Below are 19,264 nucleotides of genomic sequence, written 5' to 3' on the forward strand. Positions count from 1 at the left end.
CGTGCCCCCACAAGGCCGTGAACAGCAGACAATCTTGTCCCATTAGGAGAGGTACCGGCAACTCTGGTACTGCACCCACCATCATCTGGCAGTTCCCTTGTGGTGTCACAATGTTGACCTGTACGGTTGGATACCGATTTGTGTCCCTGTGAACACAGGAAATGGACACATCTCCCTACCATGTTCGGTATCCTGGTTCAGCAGGCTCATGGTTAAGAGGGTAACCATACTTCCAGAGTCTAATAGAGCTTCTGTGTCATGTCCATCAACCTTCACCGGAACCATTGGTGCAGTTGATTCGTGGTCTGCCCAACAGGAGGGGACGTAGTTCACTGTATGACCCACCTCGCATCCCGGCTTGCTGATAGCATCTACTCCTCTCGAGCCGGGCAATTCCAGGCAATGTGCCCCCGGGCGCCACACTCAAAACACGTTCTTTGGTCTCCATCTACCTGGGGTCGTCGGTAACTGGTCGGCCCTACCCCAGCCATCTCTCACGGTTTTGCGGTCCTTTGGCCCTGCCGACTGTCGGTTCGGGGTACACAGCAGTGGGGCTATCCTTCCGACTCCTCGAACGGGTCGCCGACTCGGCCCGGCTCCTACTCAGCAGGGCCTGAGTGTTCTGATTTGTCTCCACTGCTTCCAGGAGGCCCTCCAAGGTCTGGGGCATGCCATGACTCGCTGCCCTGTTCATGTCGTGGAGTAGTGCCCGTAGGAAGCGATCCAGGACCACTTTGTCTAAGATGGATAGGGTGGATACATTGGTTAGGAGCCATCCCCTGGTGACGTGCAGTAGGTCGCTCATCTGGGCTCGGGGGGATGCGTCAGCTATGAACCTCCAGTTACGGAATAGTTGAGCCCGATGGGGCAGGCTGTACCTGTAGCGGCTGAGTATCTCCCATTTGAGTCCGTTGTAGTTAGCTACCTGTTCATCATTCAAGTCCCAATATGCCTTTTGGGCATTCCCAGAGAGGAACGGGGCCAGCAGACTGGCCCACTTCTGCCTTGGCCATCATTCCCATAGTGCTGTCCAGGCAAACGTACAGAGGTAGGTTTCGGTGTCGTCATCTTCTGTTAGCTTGATTAAAAACTTGTTTGGATGTGCTTCAGTAGTCGCTCCTCCTTGTAGCTTCCTGATTTCCTCAATGAGGAGGACATTTTGTAGCCGCTGTTGCTCCAGCGTTCGTTCCTGAACCACCTGTAGGGCTTGTTGGCCCGGGTGAACTGAGCTATCAACTCGTCCATGTTGATGCTGCGTAAACGTCAACCCTGATCTGACCACGTTATCAGAACGCCTGCATTCTCCACCGCTTGTGGCAGACCAGGAGGTTAGGTCAAAACGTTTACACAGATCAGACACGGACAGAGTAGGATTAGCTCAGTTTCAAAGGTGTTTATTAAAATAATAGTCCAAAAGAAAATAATCTCTGGGATAACGTCTTCTGGGCCTTGCTGTATCCTGTGGGGATCAAAAACTGAACTCCCTCCTGTTACCTCTGGTACCGTCCCCAACTATACGGGAGTCCTTTCCTCCCCCAGTCTCTCTCCTGTGTGCTGCCTTTCTGGCAGCTTTATGGGACTTGTACAGCTGGTGAGCAATCAGCCCTTGATTACTCACCAATCCCCAATCAGCCCCAATTAGTCCTGGCCGGAGAGCCCGTTGAGACCTTGCACGTCCAGCAGATGGAGCCATCGCCTCGTGATGTATACTCAGTCTGTCACCAGGCCTCGACGAGTCTCCCCCTGGTGGCTGACCTGCTGTATGCCACTATATATATATATATTAATATATATATATTTGATTTTATGCATGTTTTTTTCTTCACATTTTCAAACAGTCCATTTTCCGACAGGGCTATACATTTGATTTTTTTTCTCGCCTGAGTAGCCTCGTTTCACTGCCAAAAATAAAATGAAACATCTAGTGTACAGCGAAATAACAACACAATGTCAAATACATGTAGTCTCGTCAAATAATTAACATCCAATCACATTAACCGTTACTCTCTTGCGGGAATTCCACTAACTGACAGTAACGGTTAATATGTAGCCAAATGTAGCTGCTGCTCATATTGGTATCTGTACTGATGGCGCAAAAACCATGACAGGGAGACATAGTGGATTGTTAAAGCGCGTGCAAGCACTCCTGATGCTATTTGGGTACACTGCAGCATCCACCGAGAGGCTCTTGCTGCCAAGGAAATGCCTGACAGCTTGAAAGATGTTTTGGACACTACCGTGAGTGGGTCACTTTCATAAGCAAGGTCCCCGAACTCTTGTGTATTTTCTGCACTATGCAATGATATGGGCAGCGATCATGTAACGCTTTTACAACAAATGTGTGCTGGTTATCAAGAGGCAAAGTATTGACACGTTTTTTTGAATTGAGAGACGAGTTTAAAGTTTTCTTTACTGACCATAATTTGCACTTGTCTCAGCACTTGCATGATGACGAGTTTCTCTCATGACTGGCCTATCTGGGGGATGTTTTTTCTCACCTGCATGATCTGAATCAAGGATTACAGGGACTCTCCGCAACTATATTCAATGTGGGGGACAGAATTGAGGCTATAATTAAGAAGTTGGAGCTCTTCTCTGTCTGCATTAATAACAAGGACAACACACAAGTCTTTCCATCATTGTATGATTTTTTTTTTGTGTGCAAATGAACTCAAGCTTACGGACAATGTCAGAGGTGATATAGCGAAGCACCTGAGTGAGTTGGGTGCGCAATTCAGCAGGTACTTTCCCCAAAAGGATGACACAATCAACTGGATTCGTTATCGCATTCATGCCCCGCCTCCAGTCCACTTACGGATATTTGAACAAGAGAGCCTCATTGAAATCGCAACAAGCGTTTCTGTGAAAATTGTATTTAATCAGAAGCCACTGCCAGATTTCTGGATTGTGGTGCATTCAGAGTATCCTGCCTTGGCAAATTGTGATGTTAAGACACTGATGCCCTTTGCAACCACGTACCTATGTGAGAGTGGATTCTCGGCCCTTACTAGCATGAAAACTAAATACAGGCACAGAAAAGGATTTGAAAAAGGATTTAAGACTGAGACTCTCTCCAATACAACCCAACATTGCAGAGTTATGTGCATCCTTTCAAGCACACAATTTCAAGCACACCCTTCTCATTAACCTGTGGTGAGTTATTCACAATTTTCAATTAACAAATAAGGTTTTATATTTAAGTTAAATAAAGAGCAACATTATTGATTATTATTATATTGTTATTTGTGCCCTGGTTCTATAAGAGCTCTTTGTCACTTCCACGAGCTAGGTTGGGACAAAAACTCACACTCATTCTTATGTTAAATAAATGTATTGTGTGGCAGGCTTTCAATGATGACAAAAAAACAACATTAACATACAGCCTATCTGCTGCCGGGAGGAGAGAGAATTATCCATAAAACTTAACTTCCTCCTAAATTCCTTAATGCAATTTCCTCATCTTATTTTACCATACACAGATATATTTTAAACGGATTGCATCAAAAACAATATTTTTCTCACCTCATAGCCTCTTACATACATTTTAATGTTGGCATACTCTTATCGAAATGAACATTCACTCATTTTGACTCGAGCCTCCCCCTGCTTGTAGCTGTCCAGCTACTTTGTTGCTGAAACGGTCTAGAGCGCAGCAAGAGGAGCAGCAAAACTAGTTACACTACTTTACAAAATCACACACACACACGCGCGCACATACTTCAAGAAAAATACTACAACTGCCATGACTTGAAACCAACTCATGAAATACTAGAGAGATATACGTTAAGAGAGGAGAGGAAGAGGAGGAGAGAGCACGAGAGAGAGATTCTACGGGCTGAGCATCTGTGAAGGACTGCTGATGGGGGAGTGGTTTACTATTCCACTGGGCTTCAAACACACTGCATGATTCCGTCCGCGCTAGGGACATTTGAAGGCATCGCTTTCATGAGATTTACTCTCTTCCTACAACATAAGGATATATCACAGTAGGGAGAATGGAATTGCGAAAGCTGTCTCGGTTATACATCTTCATTGTCTGTCTTTTGAGTGCCTCCAGCTCTGCGTCCGCCGCCAGTCACTGTGAGTATCAGAAGTTGCTTACCAGTACCACTGGTTTTGGAAATGAAACCGCGCGCGTTTTGTGACATGCTTTTTGCTGTAGTCTTATGACTCATATTGGTGAAAACATAGATGTATGCTGAAAAGCCCGAAGAAGCAAAAGCCTAGATAATAACGTTATAGCTATGTTTCTTTTTACAAGTAAATGTATACGTGTAGGGCCGTGTGTTGCAACTATAACGTGAAACATTGGATTCCTTGTCTTTCTAGTGTAGTTTGAGATTACACTTTTTTGATTTGGCTATTGAAATATCAGTAAATTATATTCTATAACCTATAATTGCAGTATAATTAGCAGTAACATAATTTGGTGGAAATTATATTCAACCCAGCATCGTTGGCATTTGTTGCTATCTCTGATATGTCGTATTAAATTATCATTCAATTGTCTTTGATTTGTTGTGCCAGCATCTGTTTAGTCCAGTTGTTTGGATGTTGTTGTCGCTAGTGGTCGTCCTTCCTCACCTGAGTTTTTAGGTGGAGGATAAGTGGTGTATTGTGCAAAATCGGTAACGATTTGTTATAACTCCATATCAAACATATTAAACAACTATATCATTGATTCGTGCATGATTCATTAAGTTATTGAAGGAAATGAACTTAAAATACTAATTGTTATCCAAAACATAGAGTTGATGGGTGGCTTTGAGACCTGGTACCTGTGAGATAGGCTTAAAAGCAGTTTATTCTAGTGATGTAACCCAGTGAACTGAGCTAAACTGACAGCTAGATTATTCATTTATGACCTTCTTGTGGTCACTCAAATGTATCCAGTGATCAGAATTGACATGCTGCTCAGAGATGAAATGGCTAGATTCTCCTAGAGGACAAGCAAATGGCCGTTCTCATATTTACCTTTGAGAAACAAAAGGAGAAGCCCAATATCCATCATGGGTGGTTTGTGTGGCCCCTGTGTCAGGTGACAGAGATAATGGCAGCCACATCCTCCCAGAGGAGCATGTCCTCATGCTCCTAGGTCTGGTGTCCTATGAAGGCTACCGGATCCGTTGCTTGCAAATATTCATAATTGATACTGAACATCTACTAAATAACCTATTTCATCCAATGATTTCCAGCATATGCTGCTGGGCCCGTGGGCCTGTAATCTTACTGCTATTCAAATGGTTCACAGTGAAGTTCAGCAGGTGGTTGGACTTGCTTTATCATTTGCCTTATCTTATTTTTAAAGGCCAAAGTGTGGTGCTTGAAAGGGAAAGTTTCCAGCTGGGAGTGAAATTATGATTTTGAAAGTTGCCTTTGAATGAAAACAGCGGGGGCTTTCATTGCCAGAGCTGTCTCTTGACATCACTCACTTCACCATGCCTCTGTGGGTGGAATATTGCTCCAGGTTTACAGTAATACTATCACAGCTACTATAGCCCACAATATTATGCACATACTTATATTGCTAACAGTATAAACAGTCACACGGACAACACCATACTATATTTTATTTGCTTGGATTTTCCGTTCGGTTTCTGATTGTATTATCTTTTTGAGCAGACCTTTCAGAGTAAATTACATATATCCCATAGCAGAGGCACTTACTGAAGTACATTTGGTAAAGTACTCTACCATCCCACATTGCAGCAAAGATGACAGCATCATATTGATGCATGCATGTGTAAAAGCAGTCCTGAGTCCTCACCATATTCTACTAGCTGATTAATGCAAAGCAGGCACTCACTTAGTCTCTAGAATGGAAGGAACTCCTACTGTTGTAGAGATTCATAAAAGGGTGATGTATTTATCGAGAGATAAATGAGGCAGAACACCGCAGTAGGGAGCTCCCACTTCCTCCAATGTGTAGACTGAAGTCTCCAGTATTTGCATTAAAAAATCTAATAAATTATAAACCTTTATTTAACTAGGCAAGTCAGTATGGAGAAAGAGCTCAGCTAGCTAGAGCCTGGGAGATCCAAACCGGCAGAGGCAATGAGTGTTCAAAAGTACATCACATGAATGGGTCAATGTACAGTGCATACTGTATGTAATAACATGGCAAGGCCATGGCACACAGTAGAAGTAAAATGAGATGTTAGTCACTACACATAATTATCCAATTAAATGTTTTCCCTTCTCCATAATGGTTCTGGATTTCCTTAACATATCTGACTTTGCGTAATGGTCCAATTATGGGAATTTATTAGACAGTATAGTGCTGTCATTACTGTTGCTGGTAGTGGATCAGAGATGGACAGCACACGTGCAGTTACATATGGAAATATAGACCAATATTATCTACCCAGTGGTATGGTGGATGGCATACAGCAAAACAGATTGACATTCAACAAAATATCCAAATGAAAGGGCACCCACTGATAAAGACAGCAGCATCTTATGAGCTACTCTGATGATAGGGTTATTGAATGTGTGACTTGGGGCTAGTACAGTCCTAAAGGCAAAGGTGCTCTCATCCATGTTCTGCTTTGTTTATTGTGTGGATCTACACACACAGCCAAGAATCACATAGACAATATGACGTCTATGAATCAGGTTGATTATAATAGATTTTCTTTTCAGGACGCCTTATTCATAGAGATTCCTACATGTTTCCCAGAAGTTAGAGTTCAATTACTACATGGTTAGTTAAGTGGAACATGTTTCTCTGTCTTTTGTTCTATTTAGTGTGGATGGCTGGATGTGGATGGATGGGGCTGTTTTGCAATTCCTTTCATGTGTGACTTTGAGGAGCATGTTGTTCATTTGAAATGCCAAGAAAAAAGACTGTGGTTCTTTCAAGGTGTTGACAATCATCACATTAGAATGCAGTTCTTGGCAACCTCCGGCTTGTGCTATAGACGGGGGTTACGTTTGGTACAGGAGTCAACAGTTAACTCACCCTTGAATATAGCCTAATATATTTAGAGATAGTATGGTCGAGGAGCATGCCTTGTTAAGCTAATGAATTAAGAAAGGGGTATGGCAGTATTAAACCAATGATATACTTACTGTATGTTGGAATATCTCCAAAGTTGTTGCTATGGTACACCCCATTATGTAAAAGTATCTTTGTACGGTGTTGTTTTTTGCTCCCCTACCATACACTTGTGCTTGTTCATGTTATCGCCCCACGGCCACACATAATATACTGTATGTGCTGAATACTGTAGGGAGAATGAAGCCTATTTTATCACTGTATTGAACTTTTATTTTGACAAGGAGTCCGTGCTGAGACCAAGGTCTCTTTTCCAGATGAGCCCTGTATAGCACCACAATACACTTCCAAATGCACATTCATATACACAATAAAATACATGCTACTATACACAACAATATACCAAGAAACAGAAGCATTTCTCAATAAAAAGGTCCCCGAACAACTGTCGTAATTACGCTAGAGGCACCAATTCCTCCAAATTTAAAGTGTATTGTAGATCATTCCACACGTAAGGTCCAAGGAAATTATAGGCTATTTTACCTAACTCGCGAGACACCAAGGAGTCTCCAGAGTTAACCAACCTTGTGAACGGGTTTGATAACATGTCATTTTAAGTCTTAACAGTGATGTTAAGTAAGTTGGAAGTTTGAGGAGCAGGGCTTTGTAAACAAAAAAGACCGTAATGATGTGATCTACGTGACTTCAAAGAAATCCAGTCAACCTTTTGGTAAAGAATACAGAAATGACTAATAAAACTGTCTCCTGTGATAAAACGAAAGGCACTATAAAAAAACGTCATCCAAGGTTTTAAGAGTAGAGGCAGCTGCACTTTGATAAATAGTATCACCATAATAAAGAACAAGTGGGTTGACTGCCCAACCTGCTTCCTGTTGACTGGAGAGAGACAATATCTATTTAAATAAAAAATTCAATTCTTAATTAACAAGCTCAGTCATGTTTTTTTTTTTTTAAACAATAAATCATTGTCAGTCAAAATACCAAGGTATTTGCATCTTGAATGCATCTCCAAAGTTTTTCTGCAGCCTGTGTGTTCACCTAAAATCATGTGACCAGGATGTGCAACAATTGTATTATCTTTGGGTTGTTTATGATACATATATTTGGTCTGGACAGAGGAGAGCTAACTGGTATTGTGCAATGCTAAAACCAAACCCCCCAAAAAACGAACAATATATGATATAAGGCTATTTAGAGCAATAATATATTGGCCCACCTGGGAGAGGAAAAATCTATTTGATGAATGTGGCGCCGGTGGAGGCCTTTGCATTTCCAATCATATCGCTCTCACACTGATGGTACACCATTCCCGATCTATAGAGTGCAATGAATATGCTACAAATAGCTGTATAGTCCGTAAGTTCCATCTTCTATTTATTTCTGGTGTTACTGGCAAAGGATTGCTAAGGATTACAAGTGACCACTTACTATTGACCGTGCCGATAAGAGAATACTGGTGCTATGCAGGGCTTTGACTGCGTGATAAGAATAACCAGCTAATGTTTCCGTACTTTCCATCTCCAAAGTAGACTGAGCAGACAGGAAGCACGGTTTAAACTTGGGAATACCGCCAGACATTTTCTGTCAGTAGCTATTACTCTGTAACTCCTCATTTCTGTGAGAAGGAATCTCATACACACAGTTTTCAATTGATGATCCAGGGCTTGATGATACAGGTGGATCCTGCAAACGTTTTGAGCAGGACTCATGATTGAGCCAGACAGGTAGCTATTGCAGCATAGCTTCTGTAACAATATGACCAAATTAGTACATCTGGGTTTGGGAATTGATGTTCTGAAAGTGAACAGTCAAACATTTATCTAATCTGAAACCTGCTGTCTTTATTTTGACCATCTTTAGACAGCTTTTACATTTATTTCTCCAGAAAGTATTGTATGAGTTATTTCCCAGTTCTAATGAAGGTGAGCCTTCAACACTTAATCTGCATGTATTTAAATGTAAGCGGGCTTGGTGACATTTCCACAGGCAGGCGAGAGGATGGCCATATCAGGACCACCATCTGGGGCTGCTTGGATATGGAAGCCAAGCTGTCATTTTTGGCCAATGGGAGTCTCTCTTTTCCAATCTAGTATTCACCAGGGGCTAATAAGCCAGTAACCTATGGTTTCTTTGCATAGTGACACATAGTGTTGGCTAATGGTGATTTCAGTGTGGGGTAGTGTATCACACAGAGGTGACACAACCAGAAAGACTAATCAGAAAGGGATATGTATCAAAAGAGCAGCTGCACCGCCATCTATGCCAACTTGATAATGATATGAAAAATGAACAGAGTTGTTGACAATGTTTCACAGTATGTGTTACTTCTCCTTTGTGCCTTGATTGAGAATTCTCACCAGCAGTGTAAAATCTCTTGAATTTATGAAGTGAGTGATAGTCACGTGATCGCTCGGTCTGTAAGTAAACCTAAACATATCAGCATTCAGATCAGTTATCAACACTTTCTCTCTAAACTATGTTTTGCTGCTCACTCTATCAGACACATTATTGGAAATTAAGTGCTACAGTACAGTGCTGTGTTTCTCAATCACACGTATCGACCGGCACTTCCTCAAATTCAGCCTGCGTCTGTAGCTAATTGTCAAACGATACCTCAGCCATACTCAATGTTTCTGCCTGAACAGAGATGAGATGGGACCAGTCTATAAATACATGTGAGGTATCGTATTCTACTTTATCGATACTACCCGGAGGTATACATCCATTCTTTACTGGATCATGTCATTGTTCCTCTGGATCCTTTTGGAGTGATGCATCGTGGGTAGACAGGGCGGTAGAGGCTGCCTGCTGTGCCTAGCACACAGGAAGCTCATTTGAGCATCTTTGTCTTCTTCAAGTCTCTCCATATAGTTCCATAGAGATAATAATGGATTTAGGATTTAAGGATCTTATTTGGATAGCCATTAGCTGTTGCAAAAGCAGTTTTTTCTTCCGTTTAGTCTCAGAATTGAAACAGCTCCACAACTTCTGCTCTGACCATGCTGCTAGTCATCGGCAGGTGCGCTGGGGCCTGAAATGGAGCTAAAAATATTCCAGCCGCATACGCTACAAAAGGCAGTTTGTTGGCGTAATTGAGCTTGATTTCTTTGTGGAGCGCTGTTTGTTTAGCACAAAGACTAGGAGGGGATGCTGGCTAATGAGCAGTGTGAAGGATGGAAGTCAACTCAGGGGCCTTTGTGTTGTAAAAAGTTGTTGCACATTTTAAAGAGAGCAAGTTAGGTAGAAGTTAAGTAGATTGGGTTTGAAAGTCACGTTTGAGATCTAGCAAAAAGCTTGAATAAATATAGTGTGAAAAGCAGAATCAAGGGCAGTATTTTGTGGATTTGAATGAGCTAAATCTGGCCATCAAATTTGACTGGATAATGTGGTTGTTTTTCCAAAACTGACAATAAAACTCACAAATTACATTTGGTTGTGTACTCTAATGTGCAGTCATATTGATGTTTTCAACCTCAAAATAGCCTAACTTCCTTCCACTTGAATAGTCTTCCCACTAAATTAAGTATGGGTCATTGTGTTACATGACAAAAATATGTTCTTTATGGGCCTTGAGGAAGTGTATAGGCCAAGGAGAGAAAAGAGAGCTCACAGTGTGCATCTAAATGTGTTCACAGCCATCTATCTTCCCATGCATCACTGGATGATGGCACACCTTGGGGAACAGAGGGAAGTGGAAGGGAGTGCAGCCTCTTTTCTTTTTTAAAATCCCAAACACAATCACTGATAACCCCAGCTATGTTCTACTAGCCTGGAGGTGTCAAGATGTCTCTCACTGGTGTGGATACTAAAATCACAGTGTCGCTATACCCTGTCAGGATCTACTGTACAAGCTATGAGTTTATAGAAAGGGCTGGCTCCTGGTTCAGCTTTCTATTCCAACTTTGTTTGTGTTTGTTTCTGTTCATCTCTGTGTGTGTGTGAGTGTGTGTGCGTGTGTGTGTGTCTGCTTATGGGAGTGAGTGTTTAAGATTTAAGCCCAAGCACTTTGCATAGCGAGTGTGCCGTGGCACGATCACATTCATAGCTAGGATAGATTTTCAATTATCCCAAGGCAAGGAGGCACTGAGCAGAGCAGTACAGCTTTGCAGGCAAATCATCCTCTACCCATAATTCTTCCTGATTGACAGCCCAGCTATTGGCTCGGTGCCAAATAACTAGATGGAGGCTATAAACAAAAACACTGTTCATAAAACACACATTTTATAAGTGAGCTACCGTAATTGTCTTTGTATTCAGGGGCCTCTTAGAGTTATGTCCTTGCCGATTGCTTTACGTTATATGCTGCTGTGACACAAACATATTATTGGTGTACCCTTTCCACTGTACAAAGGTCTCATAGGTGTGTTAAGATTTGGTGTAACCATCAGATGAAATGGAGCAGGTACTTTTACAGAAGTGAAAGACTAACCTGACATTGATGAAGATGTTTGTGAGAAGGCCGTCAGGATCAAAGGTGCTTGCTTTGTTTCAAAGTGGTTGCATGATCCCCAGAGTCTGATGGGTTGTGTGTGATGGAGAGATGGATAGATATAAATAGAAAGAGATAGACAGAGTCATGCTTAGAGTGCTTAAGTAGTGGGCAGGGATGATTAAAACATTTTACTACACTGGGCTAAATCAGAGATGTAATGTATTACATGTTGAGGTTGCATCCCAATATTACACTTTATATACATCACAAAATAATGAAATTCTAACATAACCATCTGACCAAGTTTTTTTGAAATTATGTTTATTCTTTATGAAAATTAGGAAAAATAGGAATTACATCCCACCCATCAGGCCATTAGAGGCGATTTGGTCATTTGACTGCAGGAAATGGCTACAATGTAATGTAAGGATTTTCACTAGAAACAGAAAACATATTTGCCACACAATGTTTAATAACATTAGGATAAAAACGTATGATTCCTTGTGAAATGATGGGATTTTTCTCAAAAGTTGGGCATCTGTGGCTATATTGCTGTATGTATATATAAGCTGTTTTTTAAAATGATATCTATATCCTTTAAAAAAAAAACAGCTTGATCCACTTGAGTCAATCTGTAAATCAACATTTAGAGACATCTGCTGGCAAGTGATATAAGTGCAGTCAATTCAGGTCAGCTGAAATGTGGTGGGCTGTCTGTCCTCAAAGATACTTCCAAAGTGTCGCAAACAGGCTCCTGCTGTCATTTTCAACATGATGTTGTTGTCTACCAGATGAATGTTCATTAGTTACTGCAGATGTTTCCCGGATAAATTCAACATGGAGTGGATGGAATCCAAAACAAAATGATGTAAAGAGAGAAATCGATGAATGAGTCACTGATGGAGAGAGTACAGTGATCATTGTAATCAAGCTGTTGCCAGTTATTTTTATGTCCTGGGATCCTCTTTAGCAGCCACACAGTGATGCACCAGAAGCCACACTGCTCAGTAGAAACAACAAAGGAGAGTTGTGGTGCAGTAGCTAGCTAAGTGAATGAGCTCCACCCCATTCACTGCTCTTATTGGGGCCTGGCAGGCAGGGCTGGATCAGTGGAAGATGAGGCCGACAAGTTCAGATCACTGACCTCTTAATCTCCTTCTGCCTGGTGGAAGTGATCTAATCTGATGGATTAGGAGGAACACTACTGACACTCGCACGTGCACACACATGCACACACACACACACACACACACGCATGCACGCACGCACGCACACAAACACATAGGGCTGCCTAGGGTACTGTGGATTCTACTGTCCTCTTTTTAGGGGTCACTGCTTGAGTTAATGGACTGCTGGGGAGAGATGGGGAGAGATTTGTGGAGTGGTTAAGTGAGGCAGCCCCGCTATTTTAGCAGTACTTGCATTTAGACCCCATACCGTGCTGCGCTTGCAGACACAAACATAATTTTCCATAAAATTGCGAACAATAAGTGATCATATATTTCACCTGGTTTCACCTGGTCTGTCTGTCATCCTAATGTTTTGTACACTCAGTGTATACTGTATATATATATATATATATATATATATATATATATATATATATATACATATATATATATATATATATATATATACACACACACACACACACACACACATATATATATATATATATACATATATATATATATATATATATACACAGTGGGGAAACAAGTATTTGATACACTGCCGATTTTGCAGGTTTTCCGACTTACAAAGCATGTAGAGGTCTGTAATTTTTATCATAGGTACATTTCAACTGTGAGAGACGGAATCTAAACAAAAATCCAGAAAATCACATGTATGATTTTTAAGTAATTAATTAGCATTTTATTGCTAATTACAGACCTCTACATGCTTTGTAAGTAGGAAAACCTGCAAAATCGGCAGTGTATCAAATACTTGTTCTCCCCACAGTGAATATATATATATATATATATATATATATATATATATACACACTGCATAAAAAATAAGGGAACACTTAAACAACACAATGTAACTCCAAGTCAATCACACTTCTGTGAAATCAAACTGTCCACTTAGGAAGCAACACTGATTGACAATACATTTCACATGCTGTTGTGCAAATGGAATAGACAACAGGTGGAAATTATAGGCAATTAGCAAGACATCCCCAATAAAGGAGTGGTTCTGCAGGTGGTGTCCACAGACCACTTCTCAGTTCCTATGCTTCCTGGCTGATGTTTTGGTCACTTTTGAATGCTGGTGGTGCTTCCACTCTAGTGGTAGCATGAGACGGAGTCTACAACCCACACAAGTGGCTCAGGTAGTGCAGCTCATCCAGGATGGCACATCAATGCGAGCTGTGGCAAGAAGGTTTGCTGTGTCTGTCAGCGTAGTGTCCAGAGCATGGAGACAGGCCAGTACATCAGGAGACGTGGAGGAGGCCGTAGGAGGGCAACAACCCAGCAGCAGGACCGCTACCTCCGACTTTGTGCAAGGAGGAGCAGGAGGAGCACTGCCAGAGCCCTGCAAAATGACCTCCAGCAGGCCACAAATGTGCATGTGTCTGCTCAAACGGTCAGAAACAGACTCCATGAGGGTGGTATGAGGGCCCGACGTCCACAGGTGGGGGTTGGGCTTACAGCCCAACACCGTGCAGGACGTATGGCATTTGCCAGAGAACACCAAGATTGGCAAATTCGCCACTGGCGCCCTGTGCTCTTCACAGATGAAAGCAGGTTCACACTGAGCACATGTGACAGACGTGACAGAGTCTGGAGACGCCGTGGAGAACATTCTGCTGCCTGCAACATCCTCCATCATGACCGGTTTTGGCGGTGGGTCAGTCATGGTGTGGGGTGGCATTTCTTTGGGGGGCCGCACAGCCCTCCATGTGCTCGCCAGAGGTAGCCTGACTGCTATTAGGTACCGAGATGAGATCCTCAGACCCCTTGTGAGACCATATGCTGGTGTGGTTGGCCCTGGGTTCCTCCTAATGCAAGACAATGCTAGACCTCATGTGGCTGGAGTGTGTCAGCAGTTCCTGCAAGAGGAAGGCATTGCTATGGACCGGCCCGCCCGTTCCCCAGACCTGAATCCAATTGAGCACATCTGGGACATCATGTCTCGCTCCATCCACCAATGCCACATTGCACCACAGACTGTCCAGGAGTTGGCGGATGCTTTAGTTCAGGTCTGGGAGGAGATCCCTCAGGAGACCATCCGTCACCTCATCAGGAGCATGCCCAGGTGTTGTAGAGAGGTCATACAGGCACGTGGAGGCACGTGGAGGCCACACACACTACTGAGCCTCATTTTGACTTGTTTTAAGGACATTACATCAAATGGATCAGCCTGTATTGTGGTTTTCCACTTTAATTTTGAGTGTGACTCCAAATCCAAGACCTCCATGGGTTGATACATTTGATTTCCATTGATAATTTTTGTGTGATTTTGTTGTCAGCACATTCAACTATGTAAAGAAAAAAGTATTTAATAAGAATATTTCATTCATTCAGATCTAGGATGTGTTATTTTAGTGTTCCCTTTATTTTTTTGAGCAGTTTATGTTTTTATTATTAATATTATTTTATTACGTATGTTTGACACCCCTGCTCTAGTAGATAATGATGGTGCTAAAGCTCTATATATTGTACCCAACCATGAACTTCATACAGCATACTCTCTTTTTTACTCTTACAGATATTTGTAATGGCCCATTGGTATCCATGCTGCCCCCAGCTTCTTTAGAGAGCTCCTCACAGTCCTCTGTCAGTAACGCTCCACACTTTGCCAAGATCAACAGAAGAGATGGTGAGTTACAATGGAAAGTTCTATTTTTTTATTTAAAGTTTCTGAACAATACCTAGAGACAATCAATAATACTTTATCTAAGGTAAAAGGAAGGTGTTTTAGTTTGCTAAACAGCTCTTATGGACCGTAATATTAGGATATCATGAAAAATAAATAAAAATCTTATCCAGTATTAGTTTGAAATAGCATTATGCTTATTATTTCATTAAGATTCACCTCATGAGCCTCTTAAATAAATATATCCCTGATACAGTACTCATTGTACACGTCAGCACCGTTTAGCCAATTTAAAATGTTGCTCTTAGACATAACAACAAGGGTCACAGATCAATAAATTGATATATAAATGAGTCTACTGTCTGAAACTAGATAATGATTCTCAATGACTTGGGATATTAGGGTGAACAGCTAGCCTAACCCGACTGACCCCATGTCATGTTTTACCTCTGTAACAGTATGTGAGTCTGTAACAACCAAAATTATCCTGGGGGGGGGGGGCTCCGTAAATGATGCTTCCTCTGTGACTGAGACTCTGGTTTAATATTCAGAGCTCATCTGCTCCCATGGTGTTGTGTCCCAGCCCACAGCAGCTGAGTAATGAACATGAACTGACCTGTTTCTTCTGCCTGATAGCTGGGCGGCTTGTGGGGTCTGAATCTACTAATTGTACACTGCACCGCCATATCACACTTTCACGTGAATGTTTGGATGTAGATACTGAGGTTATTATTCACCAGTGTATTTATCATATTAGTCCAAGGGTCATCCACCAAAAATGTTTTGTTCCGTGACCCAGGAAACAAAACGGCAAATTTTCAACAACATTATATAGATAATGTTATGAATATGAGCACATTGTGGTTCAAAACTTGTAAAAGTTGCATATGCATTTGTCATTGTTAGCAAAAGTTATGATTTTTTGGGGGTAATCTTGGGTAATTTGCTGCTATGTTTCACCTTCTTTCCTTTTGTTGCACACTGGTGCACAGAACACAGATCTATTTGTGCGTTCGGTGTTTGCCCTTGCATAAGCTCAAGCAACAGGTTATCGTCTTTGTCTTTGACTTATCCAGATGAACCCTGAAATTAGGAAATAGGTTTTAAACATGTACCTGTACGGTGGTTTTCGTAGTTAATATAAGACATTTTAACAGTAGAATTTAGCCGACAAGGGACCTCATTTCTTTTGCCTGCTAGCCAAACTAAAGACAGCACAGTGTTTGTTAGATAACACAGCTCTCAAAACTTTCAAGGAACTGACAGCTACATCGGCGATGTTCTGGCATCTGAGACAAATTTATTTAGCACCTTTCAACAGCTTCTTATCTCGTATTATTTCCTCTGGTCCGGTACATACAGTATGTTGCTATCTGCAAGTATGGACAACAGAACGTGTGTAACAATTGTAACCAAGGTGTGACACCGCAACCTCATAGTGTTGCTAGGGGAAATTACCTGAAATGTGCTATGATTTCAAAATTGTACCTTTGATTTATAATATTTCATTAATGTGCAACTTTTCAAACTGTTTAACCACACAGTGTTCATATACATAAAATGATCTATGTAAGGATGTTTAAACTTTGCAGTGTTGTTTCCCGGGTCACAGAATGCCTTTTCTGAAGCCTTTTTTGGTGGGTGGCCCTTCGACTATATCAAGTACACTGATGCATTTCAAATTAAATCAAATGTTATTTGTCACATGCTTCATAAACAACAGGTGTACACTAACAGTGAAACCACCACCTAGGACAATGGATCTAATTCCAGAAGGCTACCAGAAACAACGGTGCCACAGAAGGGGCAGACGGAGCGGTCTCCTGGTCAGGCTCCGTAGACGTCTCTCACCACTTCCGAGTATACTACTAGCCAATATCCAGTCTCTTGACAAAATTCGAGCAAGGGTTGCCTTCCAGAGAGACATCAGAGATTGTAACATTCTCTGTTTCACGGAAACATGGTTCTCTCGGGATATGTTGTCGGAATCGGTTCAGCATCCGGGCTTCTCCATGAATCGCGATCAACAGAGACAAACACCTCTCTGGGAAGAGGAAGTGCAGAGGTGTGTGCTTTATGATTAATGACTCATGTTGTAATCATAACAACATACAGGAACTCAAGTCCTTCTGCTCACCCGACCTAGAATACCTTACAATCAAACGTCTGCCATTTTACCTACCAAGTTAATTCTTGTCAGTTATATTCACAGCTGTGTACATTCCCCCTCAAGAGAACACCAAGACGGCCCTCAAGGAACTTCACTGGACTCTATGTAAACTGGAAACTATATATCCAGAGGCTACATTTGTTGCAGCTGGGGATTTTAACCTCTCTGGGATATGTGGGACGGTAGCGTCCCACCTGGCCAACATCCAGTGAAAATGCAGCGCCAAATTCAAATAAATTACTATAAAAATGTAACTTTGATGAAATCACAAATTCAATATACCAAATTAAAGCTACACTTGTTGTGAATCCAGCCAACATGTCAGATTTTAAAAATGCTTTACGGTGAAAGCAAACAATGCTATTATCTGAGGAAAGCACCCCAGTAAACAAAGAGAGAAGAGCATATTTCAACCATGCAGGCGCGACACAAAACACAGAAATAGAAATATAATTCATGCCTTACCTTTGACGAGCTTCTTCTGTTGGCACTCCAGTATGTCCCATAAACATCACAAATGGTCCTTTTGTTTGATTAATTCTGTCGATATATATCCAAAATGTCAATTTATTTGGTGCGCTTGATCCAGAAAAACACCGGTTCCAACTTGCGCAACGTGACTTCAAAATATCTCAAAAGTTACCTGTAAGCATTGTCCAAACATTTCCAACTACTTTTGTACTACAACTTTAGGTATTTCATTACGTAAATAATCAATAAAATTGAAGACGGAATGATCTGTGTTCAATACTGGAGGAAAACAAAGTGGAGCGTGCTTTCAGGTGACGCGCCTCTAACAAAGAGTACACTTCCCATGAGCCTCATTCTGAACAGTGTTATTCTTCATTTCTCAAAGGAAAAACCTCAACCAATTTCTAAAGACAGTTGACATCCAGTGGAAGTGGTAGGAACTGAAAGAAGGTCCCTTAGAAATCTTAATTCCCAATGAAAACCCATTGAAAAGAGAGTGACCTCCCAAAAAAATCTGAATGGTTTGTCCTCTGGGTTTCGCCTGCCAAACAAGTTCTGAGTTTTAGAAACTTCAGAGTGTTTTCTATCCAAATTTCTATCCAAATCTACTAACGATATGCATATTGGTCAGCAAATCCGACCATGACGCCATCTTGCTCTAGATAGTCTTATAGTCAGGAACTCAAACAGGATGTACCAGTGACGAGAACCAGTCAACGCTGGTCTGACCAATCGGAAGCCACACAACAAGATTGTTTTGATCACGTGGACAGGAATATATGCTGACTCGGTAAGTGCATTTATAAAGAAGTGCATTGGAGATTGTTGTGCATTGGTTGTACCCACTGTGACTATTAAAACCTACCCTATCCAGAAACCGTGGATGGATGGCGGCATTTGCGCAAAAGTGAACGCACAATCCCCTGCATTTAACAATGGAAAGAGGTCTCGAAATATGGCTGAATATAAACAGTGTGGTTATTCCCTCCACAAGGCAATCAAACAAGCGAATTGTTGGCACAGGCACAAGGTGGAGTCGCAAATCAATCGTGGACTTCAGGAAACAGAAGAGGGAGCACCCCCCTATCCACATCGAAGGGACAGCATTGGAGAGGGTGGGAAATTGTAAGTTCCTGGGCGTACACATCACAGACAAACTGAAATGGTCAACCCACACAGACAGTGTGGTGAAGAAGGTGCAACATCACCTCTTCAACCTCAGGAGGCTGAAGAAATTTGGCATATCCCCCAAAACCCTGGCAAACATTTACAGATCCACAACTGTAAGGCTAACTGCAAGGCTGGCGCGGTCTGCACAACACATCACCGGGGGCAAACTACCTGCCCTCCA

General features: G+C 41.9%; 1 protein-coding gene across 1 annotated transcript in view; it reads left to right on the forward strand.

Moving 5' to 3' along the window:
* Positions 1 to 3,855: 3,855 nt before the first annotated feature.
* Positions 3,856 to 19,264, forward strand: part of LOC112237428 (contactin-associated protein-like 5) — a 64,022-nt gene continuing 48,613 nt past the window's right edge. The window contains exons 1-2 of the mRNA XM_024406026.2: positions 3,856 to 4,080; positions 15,165 to 15,275. Coding sequence (XP_024261794.1) covers positions 3,996 to 4,080; positions 15,165 to 15,275 — 196 coding nt within the window. The 5' untranslated portion in view covers positions 3,856 to 3,995. The remainder of the gene's footprint in view (positions 4,081 to 15,164; positions 15,276 to 19,264) is intronic.

The sequence above is a fragment of the Oncorhynchus tshawytscha genome, linkage group LG03 (genome assembly GCF_018296145.1).
Source record: "Oncorhynchus tshawytscha isolate Ot180627B linkage group LG03, Otsh_v2.0, whole genome shotgun sequence".
NCBI lineage: Eukaryota > Metazoa > Chordata > Actinopteri > Salmoniformes > Salmonidae > Oncorhynchus > Oncorhynchus tshawytscha.